The 26,702-nt window shown below is 36.8% G+C and overlaps 1 protein-coding gene across 3 annotated transcripts in view; it reads left to right on the top strand.

Annotated features, from left to right (window-relative positions):
• The window catches only part of LOC121316180 (AF4/FMR2 family member 1-like), an 85,867-nt gene that overhangs the window by 4,262 nt on the left and 54,903 nt on the right, over positions 1–26,702 (top strand). For all 3 annotated transcript variants that reach the window (XM_041251075.1, XM_041251065.1, XM_041251056.1), the window contains exon 2: positions 6,401–6,465. In XM_041251075.1, the coding sequence (XP_041107009.1) occupies positions 6,431–6,465 (35 nt within the window). In that variant the 5' untranslated portion in view covers positions 6,401–6,430. The remainder of the gene's footprint in view (positions 1–6,400; positions 6,466–26,702) is intronic.

Genomic DNA, 26,702 nt, shown 5'->3' on the forward strand with positions numbered 1-26,702 from the left:
TATTGAATTAAATCAAATTAAGTCTATGGTGCTGCTATACTAAGAAAAATGACCCATATAGATATAGTTATAGAGAGAGAGAGAGAGATCATGCACCTAGGTGATAGAGATTTAGTGGGAGTGCTGTATGTACAGTAAGTGTGTATATATAAGTGCTGATGCAATTGGGATGAACAACACTTTAAAATCTCAAGGCATGTGCAAAACAACTGTGTAGCTTTTTCAAGACTATGTGAACTATTATACTGCTTGTCACAATTTAGAGATCGAGCAGGGAATTCGGAGGAAGAAGTCTCATTGCAATTTTTAAGCTCTGCATATGAAATTCAGCATCCAGTGTGCTGTATGGGCATTCTGCCCTTTTCGGATTGGAGATTTTACTAACAGTTGATCTACAGTGTGTTTTGCCTGACTAGTCATTATCATTGCACCGAATGGAAACAACCGTCAATTGAGCTGGCAATTTTATAGTGTCAGACAGCCTCCGCCAAAAGATTGAAAAATCTTTTCTGTTTAGGCAGCCCTTTGAGTTAAATGAAAGAGAAACCAACTGGAAAATTGGTCCAGAAAACATTGGGTAAATGAAACTGGAAGAGGGAAGGGTCTTGCTTGACATAGTAATTTAAAAAAGGGTTATCTGTTCAGAATAGTCACCTGTTTCTCTGTAAGCCTTACTTTGTGTGTATATATATATATATATCATATATATATATATATATATTATATATATATATATATAATAATGGTATATACATATATATATACTATATATATATATATATATATATATATATATATATATATATATATATATATATATATATATATATATAATATATATATATATAGATATATATATACTATATATATATATATATAGATATATATGCTACAGCTATCTATGTATATATATATATATTATATATATATAATATAATATATACATATATATATATAATATATATATGTTATATATATATAATATATATATATATATATATAGATGTATACATATATATGATAGGTAATATGTATAGATATAGATATACATATGTATAAGATATGTATGTATATATATATATATATATATATATATATATATATATATATATATATATATATATATATATATATGTATATATATATATATAATACACATACATACAGTGCTGTGAAAAAGTATTTGCCCCCTGTCTGATTTTCTGCATTTTGACACTGAATGTTATGAGATGTTCACCCAAAATCTAATATTAGATAAAAGGGACCAAATAACACAATTTTGATATTTATTTAATTTATTTATTAAAGAAAGTTATGCAACACCCAATGCCCCCGTGTAAAAAAGTAATCGCCCCCTTAGACTCAATAACTGGTTACACCACCTTTTTAGCAGCAGTAACTGCAAACAAATGCTTCCGGTATTTATTGATCAGTCGCTGAGTGCCGTGGAGGAATTTTGGCCCACTCATTCATACAGAACTACTTCAACTCTGTGACATTTCTGGGTTTTTGAGCATAAACTGCTAGTTTCAGGCCCTGCCACAACATCTCAATGGGGTTTAGGTCTGAACTTTGACTAGGCCATTCCAAAATTTTAAATTTCTTGTTCTTCAACCATTCTGATGCAGACTTGCTTGAGTGTTCCGGATCATTGTCTTGCTGCATGATCCAGCTGTACTTCAGCTTCAGCTCACGGACGGATGGCCTGACATTCTCCTGCAGAATTCATGGTTCTTTCAATGATGGCAAGACGTCCAGGTCTTGATGCAGCAAAGCATCCCCAAATCATGACACTACCACCACCATGTTTGACCGTTGGTGTGAGGGTCTTACTGTGGAATGCAGTGTTTGGTTTTCGCCAAACATAATGGGGCCCATGCTGGCCAAAAAGTTCCAGTTTTGACTCAGCATTGTTCCAGAACTCTTGAGGATCATCAAGGTGCTTTTTGGTAAACTCGAGACAAGCATTCATGTTCTTCATAGTGAGTAGTGGTTTACAACTTGCTACTCTGCCATGAATCCCATTTTTGCCCAGTGTCTTTCTGATGGTGGAGTAAACACTGACCTTAGCCGAGGTTAGAGAGGCCTGCAGATCCCTGGATGTTGTTCTAGGGTTCTTTGTGACTTCCTGGACGATTTTACACCTTGCTTGGAGAGATCTAACCAAATTCAAAGTGAAAAATGTGCAAAAAAGTAGAAAATCAGACAGGGGGCAAATACTTTTTCACAATACTGTATATATATATCCACCCCAACTTGCTTTTTGAGACTATAAAAACTGTAACTTGATTTAGCAATGTGGCACTTGGCACTGTTCGGTGAGCCAGTTTGAATGTTAAGTGTCTAGTTTTATAATTCAAAACTGACGAGCTTCAATACCTCCTCGGGTGGTCTGAATCTTCACACAGTGCACATACCTTCAGCTGCCTTGTCTCATCTATAGTCAAGGTCAAGGCATAGGCTTCATGCCACAGTCCGTTCCTTCCTGCGTTGATGGTTAAGAGCAGATACTTGTTAGACTGACCTTCACATTCTTCAACAAAAGGCCTTAAAGAATACAGAGCAGGGCAGAAATGTATATTTGTATAGTATATTTATACTTTTTTTTAAACAAAAGATTAAAACTGTCTACAGGATTACTCTATTTTATATCACATACATCTTATCTTTTGAACTTCTTTGAGAGTTTGATTCTTTCAAAAAAGTGATGTTGTTCAAACGTCACGTACAGTAAAGAAACTGGCTGTTTTAGCCTGGGTATACTGTGTTTGTGTCTGTGTATACAGTTGTACTCAAAAGAATTTTAGAAAACCTCTTTTGTAGCAAAAGTTTTGCTTTTGTGGATGAGGAAAGTTACAAGTAGTAGATGTCTACAGTTATTTATTTCAGCATTTCTTTTTGCTAAACTCCAAAAATGCTAATTCAAAAGTATTCTTACCCCTTGATGCTATGATAGTATTGTCTACAAGGTGCTAGAAATTTCAATATGATAATGCAGAACCTAATTCTAGAAAATGCTGGATTGCAGGTGAACATTCTTAGAGTATAAAAGGGTTAGGCATAGGATGAGTGCTGTCAATATGGGATAAAGGAAAGCGCTATCTGAAGGCAGAACATTATTTATTGTCTTGAAGCTAGAGAAGTATACAAGATTTCCAAGTAATTGATTATCTCAGCTATTGTTTCTGTTATCAGAAGTACAATATTCATCGTACTGTGACAACGCTCCCTTGGTCTGGAAGAAAATCAAGGTTCTGGAATGGCCTAGTCAAAGTCCCGATCTATATCCGATTTTGAGAATCTTTGATTTGCGTTGAAGGCTGTGCACAAGAGAAATCCTCAATTTTGCATTGAAGAATGGTCAAGAATCATGAATCAAACAAATATCACAATTGTTTAAAAGAGGTGCATCAACTAGACATTAATTTTCCACACAGGCATGGATGTGCTGAAACCTGTTTGTTCTTTAAGAATTTCATATGAATAAAATGAACTGAATTTTGACGATAACATGGGTCATGTCTGTCTTTTAAATGACGTGGTGAGCGTGCTGCCGATAATACACGTTTTTAATACAACGTTATTGTCTGTTTTGCTTTGGCCAGCACCTCATTAATTACTAAGCATTGGAGTGCACATATGACTTTTTCCTTTTGCGTGTGTGTAGTGTTGAGTGAAAATAAAAAGGAGCCAGATGACCGCAGTAAGATCTCAAAGGAGACATTATTCAGCAGGGTCAGCACACCACAACACAGCCCACAGCAGCATGTAAGCTGCCCCTTTGTACCGCAAAACCCTGCGAAACATGCAACGTTTAGACGTAACGATAAGTTATTGGACAATATTTGCAAGCACACTGGTATCGTGCGTCAATCATGTGCAAATGGGGTGGCTCACAGACAGGACCAATCACAGGGGGGACACAGGACATGCCCTGCAGGCTGACGGAAGAGGTCAACAATACAGCGGCAGGAAACAGAGTGGGGAAAATACAGTAGACAAACACAAATGCAGAGGCACTTGGTGCATAGACAAAACACTGAGCAGTGACACAAAATGATACATTGTAGCATTTGGTACAAATCGATACTAATATATTATACAGCTCTGGAAAAAATTGAGACCACTGCAAAATTATCAGTTTCTCTGGTTTTATTATTTATAGGTATGTGTTTGGGTAAAATGAAGATTTTTGTTTTATTCTATAAACTACTGACAACATTTCTCCCAAATTCCAAATAAAAATATTGTCATTTAGAGCATTTATTTGCAGAAAATGACAACTGGTCAAAATAACAAAAAAGATGCAGTGTTGTCAGACCTCAAATAATGCAAAGAAAATAAGTTCATATTCATTTTTAAACAACACACTACTAATGTTTTAACTTAGGAAGAGTTCAGAAATCAATATTTGGTGGAATAACCCTGATTTTCAATCACAGCTTTCATGCGTCTTGGCATGCTGTCCACCAGTCTTTCACATTGATGTTGGGTGACTTTGCCACTCCTGGCGCAAAAATTCAAGCAGGTCGGCTTTGTTTGATGGCTTGTGACCATCCATCTTCCTCTTGATCACATTCCAGAGGTTTTCAGTGGGGTTCAGGTCTGGTGATTGGGCTGGCCATGACAGGGTCTTGATCTGGTGGTCCTCCATCCACACCTTGATTGACCTGGCTGTGTGACGTGGAGCATTGTCCTGCTGGAAAAACCAATCCTCAGAGTTGGGGAACATTGTCAGAGCAGAAGGTAGCAAGGAAAACCTTGTACTTGGCTTGATTCATGTGTCCTTCACAAAGACAAATCTGCCCGATTCCAGCCTTGCTGAAGCACCCCCAGATCATCACCTCTCCAGGTCTCTGTCTAACCATAAGACGACCAGGTGCTGGGCAAAGCTGAAAATTGGACTCGGAGAAGATGACCTTACTTCAGTCCTCTACGGTCCAATCCTTGTGGTCTTTTGCAAACCTCAGCCTGGCTCTTCTTTGCTTCTCATTGATGAAGGGCTTTTTTCTAGCTAGGATGGAAGCAACCCAATGCTCGCTGTATCCCTCTGCCAGTAAAGCCAGAATTGAACCTTTCTTTTCCTCACTCAAAACTTTCCTTTTCAACTCTTTGGGCATGGTCAATAGTTGTTTTTTGATTCCAATTACTTTTGAGGTACTACTAGCACTGTTTTGCCATCCAGCTGGTCCTATTGCAAGAGGATAGTGATGACCACAGGAGTGGTTTTTATACTTTTCCTCGTATTATATAAGATTTGGTTCAGTTGATCCCCTAATCAGTACCTCATTCAGTAGAATGAGGTGTGCCTGTGTTGGAATTCAACAGACACTGGAATGGAATGGCTGCCATTCATGTAGAGATGCTGATTTTAAGAAAAATTTGCAGTCTCAATTTTTTCCAGAGCTCTTTGTGTGTGTGTGTGTGTGTGTGTGTGTGTGTGTGTGTGTATATATATATATATATATATATATATATATATATATATATATATATATATTATATATATATATATATATATATATATAAAATTAAAGAAAGAAAGAAAACAAAAGACATTTCTCAATGACTATTAGTTATTAGGAAGTAATGTTTCAGTCTGAAACGAGGAATCTAATGCTGCTTTGCAAATCTGCTTTGAGGTGCATACGGTCAGACCTTTTAAATGTTGCACAAATATCCAGGTAAAATAGACCCACACTTAAATGCAAGAGAAGTGTTCACACTACATACATACCTATTTTACTATGTGTGAAAGTGATTGCAATGATTACAATAATTCAAAATGTTTTGTATTTTTATTTACTACTGTTCATGATACTGTTGTACAGCTTATTAGAATTCTTAAAGATGAAGTATAAACATTAATAGTTCTGTAGAGTTCTGTAAAAAACTGTATTGCAATACTTTGTCTAGGAGCAAGTCAATACTGTACAACCACTTGTGTGTTAGAGGACCTGGCATTGTATTGAAAGTTCACAGCACAAACAGGTAGAGAACCTCTGGGCCACTCATACCAAGTAAAAGTAAGATCAGAGTGACGCATGCATTCATTTGTCCAATGGTAGATTTTATTTTTTTTTCCTTTGGCATAATTATAACATGGCATATATCTATAAAAATGAAATTGCTGCACCCCCATATGGTGGAGATTTTGTGGACCGATCAATTATAGAAAAGTTTGTCACCAATACACTGCTTAACAAACACTCCTACTGTATCAGCGGATGATATATGGAGATTATGGACACGGGTGTGTGCTGATATAATAATTATTAATAGTCACTGACATCCTGTAGTTTAGTTGGCATTACAGGATTGTTAAAATTGTCAGGATGTTAATGAAGTGAGCAGATGTAATGCTTTTCTGTTTGTGAATAATGTTCTTCTGACCTTGCAGATGAGCTGACACCTTGGTTATGTGGTCAACATGGCATGCACTGACGTGCCGAGCAGTAGCAGCAGGTAAGATAATATAGATATTTTGACATAACTTCACAATAGCTGTTTATTATGAGTCTCTGTGAGCCCAAGGGGTATTGCCATTTTATTTATTGTTTGTCCTTTTGCCTTTTTTATGGTGATTTTTAAATTGTTGGTTGGGAGTGTGCTGTTAATCTAATACAGATTTATCTTTTTTTTTTTTTTTTAAACCTGTCTAACTGAACATACTTCCTTAAAGACTTGTAATAAAATGGTCTTTCAACTTGTCAGGTCTTGCCTCCTCACTTTCTCTTTATGTGTAGAGTAGGTTCGGTCAGCAGAGTTGAAAGTTCACATGGTTTGAGGAAGTATGTTTACTGATAACTCAATGTTGAACTAACCGAACCCAGAACCACACCCAATGTGAACATCATAAAAAGACAAAGGAAAAAGTAACAAATCAAACAAAATTTAAAGCTGCTTGTTCGCTGCTGTCCATCGACTTGTTAGCTAATAACGTCCTTCAATATGTAAACAAATCTATATTCAGCCCTCCCTTTAAACCGCACTGCTGGGCTTCTATTGTACGTTTTCACAAGCGTAACATTTCTGCCACAGTGAAATTGTGGTCATAAGAGGGGGAAAAGAGATAGATCCCACACAAAGGGGAAAAAAAGACCATGACCAATTTTCTTAATTGCTGCATTCCTTTGGGATTGTGTATGTACAGCTTAGCACTGCTTTAAACACGCAGTCACTGCTGACGCACTTGTTCAGTACCTCTCTTACTACGCTAGTAAACAAGACAGCTTCCACAAACCTGTGCAGCTGTGTTTTTAATGTCAGTTTTTGGATTTTTTTCTGAAGTGACTGAGTAATAGTAAGCAGCAGCAAGTTTTTATCTTAAAATATTTCCAGGTGCCAATTATAAAACAACAAGCAAAGAACCAAAAGAGAGAAGATAGTCACTAGAAAGTCAGTTAGGCACTACTGTTAAATAAAAGAAAAAAATGCAACGATCGTCGTAACCAGTTCTCCTGAAGAGGCACTGATCCCAGCATGCCTTTTCTGTGAGCAGTCATCAGGCTTCTTTTGCCAGTGTTTGCAGTGCTGTCCATTTCAAAATATGCCAGTGATACATTCTGGACTGACTAACAGTGCATTTTGTTTCCATCTGTTGTGATCCTTCCCATTACCTTCTCTGAATAAAGATAGTAGGACATTTTATTTCTTAATTTCCGTGATGTGTTTATTTAGTAATTTCATCTGTCTGTCTGCCTGGTTATATAGCACTCTACGACTCTCAAATCTGCATTTTTTAAGCTTTTATTTGACGCAGAACTGCAAACCAATAAAAACTGAATCTATCTGAATTTTTATGTGCTTAATTACCCGAGATCCTAGGAATCGTTTGCTGCAGAATAACGTGGGAAAACATGGATTGTCTATGCTGTTGGAGAATATATTTTTTTTTTACACTTGCACAAACCATTCAAGGCTTTTTTTGTTTGTTTGTAACCAAATCGATACATTAATCATATATAATCATCGACATGGGCAATGTTGCTTTAAATTTAGTAAATGTACTTGTTCAATAAAACTGCACCTGGTCAACGAGGCGCACTGTCAGTGTCACATTCATGCAGAAACATAGCTGCAGTTTACTTCAGTATCCAGTGCATTTTTATTACTCAAAGCTGTTTAAAGATCACCTAAATATGGGGTCAGTGAGATAAACTGATATAAATACTAATTTTTTGTTTTTTTATTATTATTAGACGGATGTATTTGTAATGTGTAAAGTAAAATTGTAGGCCTGCATTTGATGGCACTCTGGTGAGTTTGTGGAACTTCCTTCGAATTTGAAACTATTCAGAATACATCAATGTTACCCGCACAAATGCCCAAAACTAGCACAAAAAGTAGGCACCTGCCCAAAGCCATTTTTTGACACAAAATACAAAAAATACAAGCCCAATTGGGCGTGAACCCGCCCAATCTGGCAACACTGGCAGTGAGTGGATTTCATCCCTTTTAATCTTGTTCTATAATCGAGGAGTTCGACTTAACTTGATTGTTTGTTTATATTGGCTTTACTCTACATCACCAACCCACCAAGCTGTTGATATGGAATTCTGGCTAGTTCAACTGAACGTAGACTAAGAGAGGGAAATTATAATATTGCTAGAACCAGTTTGTCAAACTTACATTTTAAGTTATTATAAAGCTAGAGAATATTTGTCAAAGATGTACTGGAATGATTGCCTACATAACTGTTTTTGTTTGTTTGTTTTGTGTTTTTTTTTAAGTTGTGGCTGAATATCCAGAGATGTTAACAAAATAAATCTCTGTCATGAGATACTGGACTTTACAACTTGGGATGCAGCTGTCTAGTTTGGCAGAAACTGTGGATAAGCATGTGAAACACGAATCTCAGTAAAAGAATTAGGCATTGTTTTGTGGTCACTGGTTACGTTTTAGGGTTCTAGATCTCATCAGATGAACCCCGGATGCTTGCAACATTGCATAACACAATAATAGTATGTCATATATGTCTATGACAGATTCATTTATTAAATATGTGTGAGTGTGTGTTTCATTTAATGCTGTATAAAGGCTGCTTTAGGATTTTAAATGCATACTGTATCTTGAAAAAAAGTATTCCAAAAAAATTATTCCATAACCTTGCAAAAATAATTAGGGGTAATACTCGTTCTTTTGTTATTCAGGAAATGAAAGACTTTTTTTTTTAAAAGAAAAAACTTGTGTTATTTTAGAAGGAAGAAGATTGTAGACATTTGATCAGTTTGAATGTAGAGTACTGAGCTTGTCTAGCCTGCTTCCAGTGACTCACTAAACCCTCAAGTAATACCGAATATCCTACTTTTACGCATTTTCTAAAACAAGAGTTGTCTACTTCAGAGAATTACTGTTTTGTTACACGAAGCATAATAATGGCCGTGTGTTGACATCACCAGTACTACTTTTACTTAGCTGACCAGCCTCCTGATCATGAATCAGAATGGAGTGAAATGATAATACAAAAAAGGGGAAGGGAGAGGACATATGAAATGGTTTTTCATGCTGGCTGTTTCTAAATTGTTGTTTTCTTGGAAATAATTTGTACAACATATTTTTATTTTTTTTATAATGGAGTGTATTGTAATTTTCAGATTTCCTTTTTATATTGGTGGTTTTAAAATCACCAACTGTTTTTTTTGTAAGTTTTATTGATTTCATATGGCACTGTAAATAGGCAGCTTTTCACATTGATTTTTGTGTAAATAGGGCCCATTGAAAAAATAAGCTTTTTGCAATGTACCCCTTGAAGTGTTGATGCAGTATTGAATATGTAGCTGCTGGCTGTGGCAGAGTCAATGTTCAAATCAAGGACGGTAATTGTTTCAGGGCTGCTGTTGATCTTTTTTCAAGGTTGGTTGTTTGAACTGCTATGATTCTTTTCTGCTGAACCTTAAGTTGAATGAGTGGAATAAATGTGGCACTGCATTATGTTTACTATCTCGAAGTAACTGAATTGCAGATTGTTTGAAAAAGCATTCAGTCTCCCACCTCTGCAATAATAAGGCTGTTTCTAATATTAGGCTCCCTATTCTGCTGAGCTGTCATTTTAAAAGTTAATCTAATTATAACTTTCCGGTGTGTGTTGGGTTCAAAACCTAGTGAAATGGTCATGTTTTAAAAACTGCAATGCATTTTGGCTTCAGTGAAAGTTCTTAATTAAGGTATGGAAATACAGAGTTACTTGATAAACCACCTTGTCATTCACAGTTAAAGCTTTCTCAATTGGGATTGCTCTAAAGAGAACCTAGATAGAATCACACTGACACTTTACAGAGCTGCTGTAGCAAAGCAATATCTAATCGAGTTAAAGAACACAATCTTTCAAGTGGTGTTGGGTGTCCTTGTAAATTTAAAGCAACTGTGGTTTACAGTACAGTATATGAAGGACAGACATTAAAACAATTATAGGTTGGTTTCAGCACTCTATTTGGTTTCTCCAAGTTTTTGTTCTCGGGAGTGCACATTGTCAGAATGACTTCATAGCTGTTTGTCATTCTATGCCAAATCAGTAGATGGCCAGGATCACCTTCTCAGAATGTGACATTCTGAGACCTTTGTTTTTTGGGGGGTTTTTTTGTACTTTCTGGAGAGCAGAGAACCTTTATAGTGATAAGATTGGCATTCTGCTTTCCTGTAAAATACATCCCAAATCTACTATCTGGTAAAAGCACTTCACTGTTATTATACTAATTTTAGTAGTCTGCCCTATTGTTTTGTATGGTATATTGATTTATTATATTGCATAATCCCAGCTGAAACTTAAGGTCAATCAGCGTTTCAGTGGTCAGTTTTCAACCACCAGTAAATCTTGCTGTAGTAAATGTTCCGTGTGTGTGTGTGTGTGTGCCAAGCATGTGGTTCCTTTTAAATAAACATACAATAGTAAGTATTAAGGAATTCTTTTAGAGATAAATACAAAGCACAGTTTCTGAGCTGGCATCAGTGTAGATGTTACTTAGCTGAGCTTTCATGGCATCAGAGATGATGGTTTTCTTCTGAGCCAACATTTCATAGAGATGTTAGTTACTGAGCTGACCCGACCTGACCAAAGAAATGACTTCGTACAGCACAGATGTACAGCTAGCTTATGTAATTTCCTTGACCAAATTTGGTCTTGTTTCCTTAGCATGAGAAGTTTTGCTCAATTCTCACAGGTAGCAAAGCACTACGCATCACAAGGTCGAACAACAAGACTGGTGATTGCAAACGGCTGATATACAGCTTCATTTTAAGACCTCGTTAACCCTGCGTTAATTCAGAGCTTACATTATACACAGGAAAATCACACAATGTTTACAGACAGTTTCAATGATTTCTTTACCATTTAAATGGGAAGCATAAGTAACATGTTATATAATGAAAACAAACAAAGGCTGATAAAACAACAAGAGCTTGTGCCATTTAACTGGAACAATGTGTACACTGCCCCAGACAAGGTGCGTGTTTATCATAAAAAGCCTACGTGTTCTAATTGTATAGTGAATTATTATGCGTTCTGTGACACTTACCTAAAGTTATAGCATGTCACTTTTAACAAAAGTAAATGGTTTTAGAACCAGTTTCAATTGGTTTGATTATGGGTTGTATATAGGCTCAAAACAGCTTATTAAGCAGAAACAATTGATGTGAATACAAAAGTGCTATCTGTCCCGAGGCCACAGCTGCAATCTAAGGTATGAAAAGCCAGTCACTCCAACATGGGTGTATTTCAGGCCACATGCCAAGCTAAAGAGCTACAAGGTCAGGGAAATACATATACAAAAATCCTTACATAAACTCTGAACGTTTAGTGTGAAGGTTGGCAATGAAGTCACTGTGACACTTTCCAAAATGGTAGGTAATGATACCCACATTGTTGAATTCTCATTACACTTTGGAATGAGAGCTCAAGTGAGGAGATTATATTGTGGGGTTTTTCTTTATTTTTTTTATTCTGAAAAGGAAAACATTAGATCAAAATTCAGTTATATGGGTTTCCCCGTCAGAGATTAAATATCTATTTTTATGACACATCTTTGGTTTATGAGACTGGTATTGAATAAAACCAAAATGCACACGGTAGCGATGGCTTTGATAAATCTAACGTGTCATACAGTGCCCAGTTAACATGATTCACCCCCTCATCTGAAGCATTTACGCCCTCTAGTGTATTTTTATATTTTCATGTTTGTTTTATTAATTTGTTTCTTGATTTTAAACAGTGTCAGAGATATAATCTCTGATGGAAGGGAGAAATTGTAAGAGCCAAGGGAATTTTACAATACACACAATAAGCACACAGTAAACATTAAAGGTGTACCCTTTGGAATCTGCTTTGGGATTAATGTTATTAATGAAAATTAGTATAAAGGCACTTGAATGCAGAGATTGATACTTCAACAAAACAAAAAACAAAGACTTTTAACTACATTTTTGTAATCCTTCCTTTCATCCTTCCTTTTGTTTCGGTTTGGCATAATAAATAGCAACTAGTAATATAAATAGCTTTTCTGTGTAACAAAGTGCATTACAGGGTTAATGTGAAGGCCAAGGCTTTTAAAAAAAAAAAAAAGTTTTTACCACCCATTTGAATTGCAGCAGATTCACAGAAGTGTTTTTGGTAGGCTGGCCAGTGTTATTTTAAAAGTTTTAAAGAAGCATTAGCCTAATGAGTTCTTTGGACCAAGTGGAACAGTCAAATAGCAAATGCTTTGCTCTTGGTTCAAGTTTCATGGAATTACAGAGACTGCAAAATGTGTTTTCTGGGTGTAAGGAGATCCTTCTAAAGAGCAGATGAGATTGAGTGTATTGTACACCAGCCCCTAGTCCAGAGCTAGTCTGAGGTGTCAGGTTCTGGAGGTCAAAGGTGGAGTAATACAGTATTCAAGTCTTCACTGGACTCCTTTTTAGAAGGATCTTTGTGTATATCAGGACACATTTCTTCATGTCGTTTTTTTTGTCATTTTTTTAAAATAACAAATAGTGGGAAAAGCTTTAAACTATTCTACAAACTTCTAAGTCAAATTGATTTAGGGTCATTTTAGCACAAGGGGAGGTTGCTCAACCACTGTCATACATCAATTAATATTTTTTGTAGGAAAGCCTTTGAATCGGTATTTAAAATGACACCAGCTGTATTTATCTAGCTCCTCCCTCAGAGAAACATGTTCAAGGGGCTTCAATATGGGCATTTTTACCACCACCTGACTGACACGTTCTCATGCTGGCCATGAGTTTCACAGCTCTGCTTCTGCTTGCACACAACACCAGTTAAGTTTGAGGTGATCATAAAAACAATTGAGTATAATATGCAATTAGCCTAGTTTTAATAAAGAATTGACAGTAAGCATATTTTGCTAATGCTCCAATATTGATCATGAGGCACTAAAATGCATAAGGTGGAAGAATTTACAAGTCCCTCTTTTACTGAAAATTCAAACTGTTTTTAAAATGTTCTGTGGGTTTGTTGACCCTCCTTTGCTTTGTTATAAGATCTGGGCCTTAAGCAACTAAATACAGTAACCAGCAGCAGTAAAACAACAAAATGGTGTTTACATGTGTTTCGTATCTGCTGCACACTTGCAAAAAAAAAAAAAAGTTCCCAGGGAACTTACAGCTACAACTGTGGAAGCAATGTGTTCATAATAAAGGGCTATGCACCAGAAATCATTGACCATATGAAGAACAAGACTGGGATTTTAACACCTGACCTATCCTGCTGTTTTATCAACAAGCACTGTTGCAATGTGCTGTTTTTAGATTCTACTTCTTGCAATTCTGAACTGTTGATGAATTTCAATGAGGAGAATTGGCTTTTGGAAGCCACACCCTATTTGCCAGGTGAGCTGTGGTATTCAGATGCCAATTCAAATTCCCATGAGATTGTTTGTTTGTTTGTTTGTTTGTTTGTTTGTTTGTTTGTTTTTACTAACTAACCAGGCAAGATTTATCCTTCCCTTGGGGCACACAGACAGCCACTGCAAGAATAATGTACTTGTTTGTTAGCTAAGTGTCCAACATATTAACTAAGCCATTAGGTTGTAATTATTAAAGAAAAAAATTCTGAAAGGCAATACAGTAGTCTCTGTCTATAGGAACACCGCCTAAAAGACTGCTGTAATATGATATAATGTGGGCTTAGTTCAAATCGCACATTAATTCCACCCCAAATGCAAACTGCCATCAAGTATTACCTTTATTTAAGAATTCTAGTCTGATTCAAAACAACTCAAACAACAACTTGCATTTGGAAAACAGAAGGCAGGTAGAAAAGATCAAAAGTACCGTAATCTAGTGTAGAACAGCTGATGACAACCTGTTAAGTTATCCACACCCAAGGAGATTTTACCGCCTCTATTTGAACTAAACACACTTACGTTGCTCAGGGCTGATGTATAGGACCTAAACACATGCTATGCAATGCCTTGCTGTCAATTCCCAGTGACAGTAGAACACAATGATCTAAAACAAAAACAGTGGCTTAATTTAGCAATGGAACCCACCCCAAAGACTAGATCAGATGGTGAACTCCCTTGCTGTTTTGACATCATTCTGCTCTTAGCCAGGGGAAGTACAGTGAGCTCCCATTTGGGATGTTAGCTGCTCTGTGTGTTTAAAGGTAAACCCCAAAACTTTATCTTTTAGATAAATACATGAGTGTTTGGGGAATAATCTGTTGTGTGTGTGGATCTGCAGTTGAAAGTTAGGTTTTGACTTTGGTTTAGCCATTCATCCCAAAACATTTCCTTGGGAAACTTTGCTTCAGTATCTATTTTATATATAATATGACTGCTTTGCCACAGTGATTCAGCAGGACACTAGAGACTTGGAAATTTTTTTATTTATTTTTTTCATTTTGAACAAAAATTGAGAGATTCTTGTATTGCATTATTTTTGAGCCAGGTCTGTAAAAAAATGATGTCTAATCCATTGTTCTTCTGAGTGACTACCTGTGTTTTAGTAGAATTCAGTCAGGAACCGTTTTGGTGCCAGGGGTTTGGATTGGATTAGATGCAAAGGTGCAGTGCAGTACAGTAGTCTTCCGGGGCTTGGCTAGACTTCTCCTTGTTAGTTTAATTGGATTGGGCTGCATAAATATAGACTGAATTGCTACTGGGAGTCAACTTGATGAAACGTTTTTAGACTGTTGATGGGGAACTTGCTTTTGAAATAGAGTAATCTTAATGTTGCGTCTAAAACCGCCAGCTGGAACAGTCACCTTTCTCCTGTCCATTTTTTCCTTTTTATTGTTACTCAGATGAGAGGTTGGTATTTTGACTCCTGTTTTTATGATTAAGATACAAGTTAATCATTACTGGGTTTTGGGTTGGCTCTTGGAAGAAGAGTTTATTACACCTGCCTTTTGTATTCCGATAAAGGAGACGTTTTCTGCTTGCTGTGAATTTTGTTTAGGGGCTGATGATACTCCCATCCTAATAGAAGGTAATCTAAGGTGTATTGGTCCCCCAAAAATGGGTATGTTTCCTGCACCGCCTGAAAATAACTAGGTTTCAAATATGTTAGTAATATTTCTGTAACTTAAAAAAAAAAAAAAATTAAAAAGGTCTGAGGACAAGTTACTTCTTGCTGATTTGGTTGTCTTTAGAGATGGTGTTAAACTGGAGCATAGGACCATGTTTTTACAAACAATCAATTTGTAAGAAACTTCTCTAACATTCTTTTAAATGTCGTTAATATTAAGCGTTGCAGTGACTGTGCAAATCCTCATATGTAAACCTGTAACGCTTGCTGGTGATTGCAATTGAAAAAGATAGAGCGATGCACTGACAAGCTCGCCACTGTTCCTGCTCCACAGTTAAAGGACTCAATCCTCAACCAACTTCTAAGGAACTGATTTGAGTATAAACAGGTTTGCATAACATTACCATGGACTGGAGTACCTAAACTGATTGTTTGATTTAGCCTTTTATTTCAATGCCATTCTGTAACTTTTTGTGAACTGCATAACTGAATCACTTCTTCCCCCATCTAGCTGTTCTGTATTCAATAAACTGCTTTACCAGAGTTGTTCTGTATTGTGATTGATGCAGCTTTGTCATATATTTGAACTTTTCAATTATTGAGGTTGGATTTCCCAGGTAATTTTGAGACCACCATACTGCTTTGCTCAAACTTGGGGGCTGATGGGCTGAAATAATTTTAACACCCTGGATCTTCATAACTGACTTTTCTTTTTCATATTGTAAGTATGTTTAAACAGTCCCTGACTTCAACCCATCCATTTCATGTGTCTATGAAATGCACATTTTCCTAAAACCTTGTTCAGTTCAAGGAATGTTTTAAGGGAAACGTGTTTAGATGTGCATTTTAAAATTGTATTGATTCGACAGCTCACTTGATCCGGTACTGTACCAAAAACACTGTGCAAATCACAATCTAATAGTTCTAGACTTAACAATTTGTAATGTTGATTATTGTTTGCGAACTAAAAAGTTAACATACAGCAGGTTGTGTAGGTGTTGATTAGAATAAAAAATATATTATTGAAGTATTTAGTAACTGTCTTCCTCCTTAAGATTAGAATTTTATTCTTGAATCTTTTAAAAGCAATGTCTTTCTGAGCTACACTAGGTACTCTGACCTAATCTTAACCTGATGTGTTTTAGGGCTAGAAAAACTGACCAACTCATCCCTAATTAGAGTAGGGCCCTGAAAATAGTTGTGCCCAAGCTGAACAGAGTGAATCATTTATTTCCTATGCATCCCATCATCCAGTTTGTGTGGTGTATGACTGTGAATGACACTAATCAACAGACCTAGTGTTTTGAAGTGCTATTAAACCACAACCCCCCGTTTTAGTGGGCATATCAACAAAAGCAATGATGCCCTGCAGCAGGCCTATCCATCTTCTACTTTATCATTGAGTTGCAATGCCGGTTTAGCACTTCAGTGCAAATGGTTCATGGGATAATGGTATAGGTCAACCTGTAAATCCACATGGAGAGAGTAGGTTGTGTAGGTTTGAAGCTGCCTTTTGTATCTGCTGCTTCACAGGCTCGATTTGCATATGAAAAGGTCATCTCATTGTGTTCTGCCTGTTTGCAATCCTATGCTCAATATACATTTGATCCCTACTCTGGCAAATGTAGTGGTTTTTCCTGAGGCCACAGGGAAGGGCTTTTAAGCATATTTACCTCCAATTGATGCAAGAGAATGACATTTTAATTACAGGCTGTCTGTGAGTTAGTGGGAGTGAAGCTACTTCTGGTTTTTCAGTAGCTATATGGATTTTCTCAATTATTATGAAATATATATAAAATGGCACTGGTCATTTTAATTGAATGGGAGCTGTCAAGATATATTGCCAACAATGCAGTTAAAAGTAAATGAAACCATTTATGGTGGCCAGAGGATTATGAAAACCTGACTGACATTTTTGTTAATATTTTAAACAGTGTCTTGCCAACAAGTGTTGCTCCATTTTGTTGAAGAACATTCAATTTATTACCTTTTACTGTTTGCTAATTGCTGTTCTTAAAGTTTTGGTGCAGCTAAAAAACAGCTGTCTTAGAACTGAAGTTGATGGTTGGAAGCGTGCTGAGGCTCTGAATGCTGCTTCTCACTGAGTGTAATTTGACCTGGCCTTACACTGAAGTTCAGATAGACATGAAGTTAAAAATAGCTGCTATCCACTAGGGAAGGATGTTTAAATTGAAGTAGGGCCAGTGCTTGTGGCTGGCTGCATTTGTTTATTAGTTTTTTTGTCAGGGCACTGCAGTTTGTTAAAAATAAGATATTTATTTTTTATTTAAAAAAAAAAAAAGAAAAAATCAAATACATTGAACAGTTTACTTTCCAAAGACTTGATTACACAGTGCATGCCACTATGAGATTGTTGCAGATGTCAGTCTTGGATGTACAGGAAATAAAGACAAACATTAACCTTGGCAGGAATGGGGGTGGGGGAGGGTGCAGTCCAACGACACGCACAGTGCAGCCCACCCAAGTGACGCGCATTTTGCAAAGTGATGTTGATGTTGACTGCAACAATCATTGTAAGATTACTGTTTGGGTGATGTAAAAAAACTGAAGTTTGTTATTATCAACATGATTGTATGTACACTCCATTCATTGATGGGTTATTAATTCAAATTATATAATTTTAAATGAACCAGTGTTTTCTTTTATTGATATGAAATGTAAATAATAATTTTAGGTCAGATTAATCCTTGAACAAAATGTTCAGGAAAGGGGGATATGCAGTCAACTATTGAACCCACACACTAGCGCTATCCAAGGAATCACCTGTTAATATCCATACATTCCTTGAAATTAAGATAAAGAGAAAATGGAATTCATATATTTGATAATTGAATAATTATAATGACAGGGGATTTTTTTTTTTTTTTTTTGGTAGCACCAAGATTTTTGCTGTAAAAGCTTATTAAGACAGCCTTTGTTTTCAAGATTTTAGATTCAGTCCCTAAATGTACCTCTACGGCAAGCTTCTGTGAGCCAGCTGCTCCTTGTTAGGCAGTGTACCTTGCGTTGCTTTCAGTATTGCAGGATACCAGACCAGTCCCCTTTCAGGAGGAGGAAGCCCCAAGCTGGCACGCTCAGGATCTGCAGAGTGAGCTTCTTGCAATCTGAATTGCAGGTCACTGTGTTGTTGATTTGTCATTATTAGTAGAGCTTGCAGGTATTTCCAGCCTTGTCTGGAACACACGTAATTTGCATCCTGTGTTAGAGAACAGCGTCCTACTTGACCCCAAATAGTTGTCTAGCAGAACGATACTGAAAAGATCAAATAAACCATGGAAAAGAAAGAGCGACTGAAAAAATAACACACATCTTTTGAAATCCAATTGTCTTCCTAACTGTTACAAATGCTCGGCTTTTTCAGTGTTTTAATGATATATCTCGCAAGCACATCTCCAGGGTGCAAGCATGAACTTGCTCCTGTTGCACAGAAAAAGACTATAATCAATAATCAGTGTTTATGCACAGATTCATTTTAAAATGTAATTCACAGTTAAGCACTTCAACGTTCCAGCGGGCATCTATGTAAAATAGAAGCCTGCAAAATCTGTTTTTTTGTTGATTTCTCCCCCCTTCCTTTCTAGTTTAAGAGGAGGTTCAGAAGCATTTAAACTAGAAAGGAAGGGGGGAGAAATCAACAAAAAAACAGAAGGGAGACCGCATCAAAACAAGAACAACAACTCAGGTAAGACAACCATTAAATGTGTTTATCTAAATGCTAGAAGTATCAGAAACAAAATTCTAGAACTTGAAGCTACTGCACTAACAGGTAACTATGATGTGATGGGTGTTACAGAAACGTGGTTGTCTGAGAGTGATGGGGACGAATATAATATTTGTGGGTATACACTGTATAGGAAAGACAGACAGGACAGAAGAGGAGGAGGGGTAGCGCTATACATAAGAAACAGTCTTGAAGCCCAGGTGTTAAACCTGGACAAAGAAAATAAAACTGAATCAATATGGGTCAGAATAACGGACATAAATTCAAAGGGCATAATAATAGGAGCATGCTATAGACCGCCAGATTCAGACGGTGAGCACAATAATCTGTTATACAATGACATTAGAAATGCATGTAGCAAAGGAGAAGCCATACTAATGGGGGATTTCAACTTCCCCCAAATAAAATGGGAAAACCCGGTGGGTAGCGCGAAGGATGAAATAGAAATGGTGGAAATGACAAATGACTGCTTCCTAACACAATTTGTCAAGGCGCCGACTAGAGGGGAGGCATGCCTTGATTTAGTCTTTTCAAATAACTAAAACAGAGGTCAGAGAACCACTGGCAAACTCAGACCACAACATGGTCTCATTTGAAGTGTTTTTTAAAACCCCAAAAGTAATGACTAAAGCTAAGGTTTACAATTTTAGAAAAGCAAACTATGAAGGTATGAAACAGAGACTAACAGAAGTAGATTGGAGTAAAATAGAGAAAACACCCACAGAAGAAGGATGGTTGTTCTTCAAAAATGTAGTACTAGAGGCGCAAAACAATTATATCCCTAAAGTAGACAAATCTAAATGTAAAACTAAATTGCCAAAATGGTTTAATAGATCAATTAAAAAAAAATATTCAGCGAAAAAAGGCACTTTACAGAGCATTAAAAAAGGACCAAAAAGAAAGTACGCAGAAAGAGTACACAGAACTGCAAACGCAAGTCAAAAAGGAAGTTAGAAAGGCCAAGAGAGAAATAGAAATGAACATTGCTAAGGGAGCTAAAACCAATTCCAAAATGTTTTTCCAATATTACAACAGCAAGAGAACATTCAAAGAGGAGATTAAATGTTTAAGAGATACAAATGGCAAAATCGTAGATGAAGAAAAAAAAAATAGCAAATATATTAAATGATTACTTTTCACAAGTTTTTACAAAGGAAGATAATGACAACATGCCCCACATGTCATCCAGTTCCTATCCAGTTTTAAATAACTTTAGCATAACTGAGGCAGAAGTGTTAAAGGGACTAGGAGCTCTTAAAATAAACAAATCCCCTGGGCCGGATGAGATCCTCCCAGTAGTACTCAAAGAAATGAAAGAAGTAATTTACAAACCGCTAACCAAGATCATGCAGCAGTCTCTTGACACAGGGGTGGTACTGACAGACTGGAAAATTGCAAACGTAATACCGATCCACAAAAAGGGAAACAAAACTGAACCAGGTAACTACAGACCAATAAGCCTGACTTCTATTATATGCAAACTTATGGAAACTATAATAAGATCCAAAATGGAAAATTACCTATATGGTAACAGGGTCCTGGGAGACAGTCAACATGGTTTTAGGAAAGGGAGATCGTGTCTAACTAACTTGCTTGATTTTTTTGAGGATGCAACATCGATAATGGATAATTGCAAAGCATATGACATGGTTTATTTAGATTTCCAGAAAGCTTTTGACAAAGTCCCGCACAAAAGATTAATTCTCAAACTGAACGCAGTTGGGATTCAAGGAAACGCATGTACATGGATTAGGGAGTGGTTAACATGTAGAAAACAGAAAGTACTGATTAGAGGAAAAACCTCAGAATGGAGTGTGGTAACCAGCGGTGTACCACAGGGATCAGTATTAGGTCCTCTGCTATTCCTAATCTACATTAATGATTTAGATTCTGGTATAGTAAGCAAACTTGTTAAATTTGCAGACGACACAAAAGTAGGAGGAGTGGCAAACACTGTTGCAGCAGCAAAGGTCATTCAAAATGATCTAGACAAGATTCAGAACTGGGCAGACACATGGCAAATGACATTTAATAGAGAAAAGTGTAAGGTACTGCATGCAGGAAATAAAAATGTACATTATAAATATCATATGGGAGATACTGAAATTGGAGAAGGAATCTATGAAAAAGACCTAGGAGTTTTTGTTGACTCAGAAATGTCTTCATCTAGACAATGTGGGGAAGCTATAAAAAAGGCTAGCAAGATGCTCGGATACATTGTGAAAAGTGTTGAATTTAAATCAAGGGAAGTAATGTTAAAACTGTACAGTGCACTAGTAAGACCTCATCTAGAATATTGTGTGCAATTCTGGTCACCTCGCTATAAAAAAGATATTGCTGCTCTAGAAAGAGTGCAAAGAAGAGCGACCAGAATTATTCCGGGCTTAAAAGGCATGTCATATGCAGACAGGCTAAAAGAATTGAATCTGTTCAGTCTTGAACAAAGAAGACTATGTGGCGACCTAATTCAAGCATTCAAAATTCTAAAAGGTATTGACAGTGTCGACCGAAGGGACTTTTTCAGCCTGAAAAAAGAAACAAGGACCAGGGGTCACAAATGGAGTTTAGAAAAAGGGGCATTCAGAACAGAAAATAGGAGACACTTTTTTACACAGAGAATTGTGAGGGTCTGGAACCAACTCCCCAGTAATGTTGTTGAAGCTGACACCCTGGGATCCTTCAAGAAGCTGCTTGGTGAGATTTTGGGATCAGTAAGCTACTAACAACCAAACGAGCAAGATGAGCCGAATGGCCTCCTCTCGTTTTGTAAACTTTCTTATGTTCTTAAAATCTGGAAGCTGATTGGCTGTTTGCACTCAGTCATTTTCTAATATGCAGTATAAAGTGAATTGTTCAAGATTGCTTTAGAGAATACAAGGTAAGTTGATCTGCTTTAGGAGTCCTAGCCCCCCCCCCCTCCCTCAGGTATTTAGAGGAAATCTTTGTGGCTGTTAGTGCTAGGCAATTTGCAAATAACACTGCAGGTAATTGCCTATTAATCGTACTGTCAGCAACTGGAATATTAAAACCATGTGTGTTTAGGAGGGTTTAATTTAAACATAATTTGCAATACCCTCAGTTTTCAAGACATTGACCACTAAATATATTTTTCACAATAGGAGTTGTATTAACCCATAATCCCCCATGAGGAAGCAGTGGAGTCCACTGTCTGTAAGTCACACTGTTAAGTTTGCTGAAAACAATGGTTTATCGAGTTGTGATGAAGCTTCCTAGCGACCACAGGGACTTGGGGCACCCTTACACTTCTATTTATTGGTTAGTTGTCTTGAACAAGTTAGTGTTAGAGTTTGGGGATTGTGGAATCTGTATCTAGACTGATGCTTTTACAAGGGCATACTATTTGATATACAGGTAGCTGCTGGATACAGTACTTAGTAAAAAAAAAAAAAAGTCTTTTTTTAATTAAATATTGCAAAGCTAGGTTCTTGCAGTAGTTTTAATTTTGCATTGTATCCTTGTTACTTTTTGTTTTCAATGCGATATTCTTGTTACACCTCAAAGGCAAGTCAGACTTTTTTTTTAAACTGCTTTTTGGCAGTACCTGGTGTCCAAACAACTCATGGAGAAAGGAAGTCGTTGCATTTAGTTTAGCCACAGGATGCTAATGGCTTCGGATCTTGATTTATATTTTTTGTTTTCAAGACTGGAAAGCTTTTTATTTTGTTACAAATGTAGGCATTTTATTTTGGCCTCTACTCCAGTGAACTTTGTCACTAAATGACCGGGGCCTCTTGACTACGAACTTTTTGAACTTTGTCAAATAGTTTAGACCCTTTCCCCCAGGGGGGGGGGGGGGGGGGGGGACGGGGACGGGACATCAACGCTTCAGTACAAAGACAGCAGTGTGGTTTGCACTGGGCCTTGGAGCAAAGAACTAAACAGCCAAGATGGCCAGGTTCTGTTTGCTCACTGTTGACACTCTTGTGGTTCCCAGTGTCAATTATACCGTGTGCCAGTGAAGGAAACGAGATTCCCATTGGACAGCAGCTTGAACCATTTCTGTTCTGGGAATGTTAAAGCTGACTATTTGGTTTAAGGGCCTGGTGCTTTTGATTTTGCAAACTGAGCCCCTGCAATAACACCCTACAATTGGGGTAAATAAAAACACTCAAGGACCAGGTTTTCTTCAAGATGAAGGGTAAAGGTAACTCTCTCCCCCGAATGCCTGGTAATGATGCTCATGCAAAATATCAAGCATTGCTCATTTGGTGCAATTTGGACCTGCCCTTCAAAAAAGGTGGTTTAAAACATAATGACAGACACTATTTCTTACTAAACACAAGTTTTATACAATACATAAAAATGTTAGCGCCATCAGTAATACATCCCACCAATGCAGAATGACGACTGTGGTGCCTTTGAGAAAAACCAAAAAATTTGGTTTGTGCAGTGGGATTGAGTGCTTGTCACTACAAAGCATACATGTATGCATCAAATACTATCAAAATATAAAATATTATAATATAAAAATAAATGCATGCATACATACATACTAAATGTTTCTTAAAGTAGCAGCCATGTAAAGCTATTAAAAAGTGCCAAGTATGCAGGAACTCTATGGCCTACTGGATTTTTGTACGTTGTTAAGGATTTAGCACAATACGTCTGAGCGTGCAGGTTCCCTGGCAAAAAAGGGCCATTCAGTTCTCATGCATTTTCTGATAGGCTGACGACCACACCAAAGCTTTTCTTTTCTGAATACACCATTGGGTTTTGCTTGCTTAGATAGAATAACATGCCCATAATAGGAGTTAGTGTGGCCATACCACGTGTACTTTTATTGCAGGGGTGTTTGTGTTCAGCAGACAATCTAAAAATAAATAAATAAATAAATGCAATCATTGATGTGATGTTGTCAAATACATTTCTTAAAGCAGAGTATAAATGGTAGGAGTGACAAAGTTTTATGTTTTTTTTTTTATTTTATTTTTTTTATTAAATGATGGATTGACTAGGGTTACTCGCCTCTTTGGATTTTACCACTTTAGAGAAGTCCGAGTCCCCGGATGGTTATCTGAATTTGAGTAAGCAGTACTGTCCCAAGGATCCAGCTGGGGAAGCTACGGTTTAGTACGGGGAAGGAATTTAGTTTGTGGTTACTGTTTTGTTGGAAATTATGTGAAGACAGAAGATGGACCCATTGTAACGGAACTGTTATACAAAAGCTCATGGCAAAACATTTAAAATAAGGATTATAAATTTATGCCTAATGGCTGACACGGGTCCCGACGAGCAAGTTCCATATAATATATATATAATACTATATATATATATTATATATATATTATATATATATATATATATAATTAGTCCAAGTTATTATCAAACAAAATAACTGTTTAAATGAATGTAAAGTAGGATGTACAAATTTACTTTGTATTTTTTAATTAAATTAAATTTAATAAAATAAAAATCGTTACAAAATCGATGATGTCTGGAAAAGGACAGATAAATATACCTGGCAGCTGGCTGTGAAGTTAAATGTAAATAGTAATTCACATGCTACTAGTACTACTGGAGTACTAATTGGTAAGTTGTTAATTTCGTAACACTGCGTAAATCATTTAACTTATTTGCAGTCTTATTTATGGCTCTTTTGGGTTAATTTCTGGAAGAATCCTAGGTTACCTACGGCGTGCGTACTACGATATATCTTAAAATGCTGTTTATGTCAAACACCACTATTTACAAATGCACAACGCTGAAAAAACAAGTGTTTCTACTCCTAGTCAAACGTTTGTACAAACAAAAAGTAGGTGATTTTGACTTTTATTATCAGTAAGGTGTGTGTTAACTCTGCAGCATTCAGACAGGCTATGTTAATGATTCTGCTGACGGAGCAAGAGAACAGTCGGCGTCGCCTAATCGGGATACTGATAATCGGGATGTCTGCTTGGGTCACAACTCTGGAAGATGGTTCTTCCCAATGATATTCATGTCGTTTAATTGGAGTGCCACCTGGTTTAGTTGGGATACAGTATTTTCAAATGATGAACAGAGATCATTTTTTCAGAGCAAGACTGTTTCGCTAGCACGGTGGAGTGATTACCGTGTGACTTGCGTAAATTGCGTAAAGCACGCTGAACTCTAGGAGCTGGAGTCTCCTGGTCTCTCAGGCTGCTGTTGCAAAGTAGTTGGCTTGTCAACATCGCAGGTGCCTGGCCTTGTGATTAAGATGTGATTTTAGTTTTTTTTTTTTTTTTTTTTTTTTTTTTTTCACGTAGAAAAAAAAGTTCCTTGGAATTAAAAAAAAAAAAAAAAAAAAAGATAAAAACCTCGTATTATGTATTTTAACATTTAATCGTCATGTGATGTCATTTTATTCTTTCTGCTTTCCATTTAGAAACAAAAAAGAATGACTAATGTCTCTCATGCTTGTCATTTAATTGGGACGTCCGTTTATTCGGGATGTTTTTACTTCTCCTGGGCATCCCGATAAAGCGGCGCCGACGAGCACAGTATTTAAAAACAGATTTCTACCTAATTTTTGCAGTTACAAATCCTTAACAGGAACGTATGAAAGGATTTAGCCGTTATATTGTAATTTTTTGAGATTTTAAAATTCGTCAATTGTCAAGTAGGCTTAGTACTGTGAAGTGTCCATTTATTGCAGAAGTTCGTTTTAAGAGCAGTATGAACAGTACTGTAAAATATATAAATTCCAGTGTGTTAGAATTTGAAAGATCTGTTCAGCCCCACCATTGGATACAGGCCGTGTTGCCAGCCTAGCGATTTTGTCGCTAGAGCTAGTGACTTTAGGTTTTCTATAATGACAAAAAACATTGTCAAATGGATTAGAGACAGATCTAGCGACTAATCGACAAACGGCGATTTTCAGTGAAAGAAGTCGCAAACAAATTGTACAGTGACAACATCAGTCGCAAGCAGCTCAGTACACCACGCTTCTCCCGTCCTGAAGTAGTACAGTCTGCTGCACGCCACGGCGGCGTCATCGCGTCTACACAATGTTACGCACCCTGATGATTAGGCACGCTGTTGCGTTACTCACTCGTAGTCGGTAGTTTACGAAAGGAACGCGCGAAAAGCAGTAGTGGTCATTGTTGTATTTTATTAATCATTTTTGAGTCTAATAGAGATGTCAAAAGACAAAGCACAATACCCACAGCGATTCTGAGGGGAGCGGCAGTCTCAGCAATTAAAGAGATGGATAAAACTGTTGAAGCAATTTGACCAAGGCCCATTGTAGTTTTATTGTAAAGCTGAACTGTTTGTAAAGATTAGTGATATAAAAAAAGCATAGTCTTACCTTAAAACATGTATGAAGGTTCAGACGTTTTCCAACCCGAAGCAGAAGCAACTTGACTTAAAGCCCATTGACAATGAAAAGGTAACATCGGCACGTAAAGCATTGCTCTATTCTGACACGTGATCATTTTACCGAAGGCTGCACAAAAAACATTTGGTGACTCAAAAGCGGCCTCCGAGTTGGCACTGCACTGTACAGAAATTATAA

Source organism: Polyodon spathula, chromosome 1 (genome assembly GCF_017654505.1).
Source record: "Polyodon spathula isolate WHYD16114869_AA chromosome 1, ASM1765450v1, whole genome shotgun sequence".
Classification (NCBI taxonomy): Eukaryota; Metazoa; Chordata; class Actinopteri; order Acipenseriformes; family Polyodontidae; genus Polyodon; species Polyodon spathula.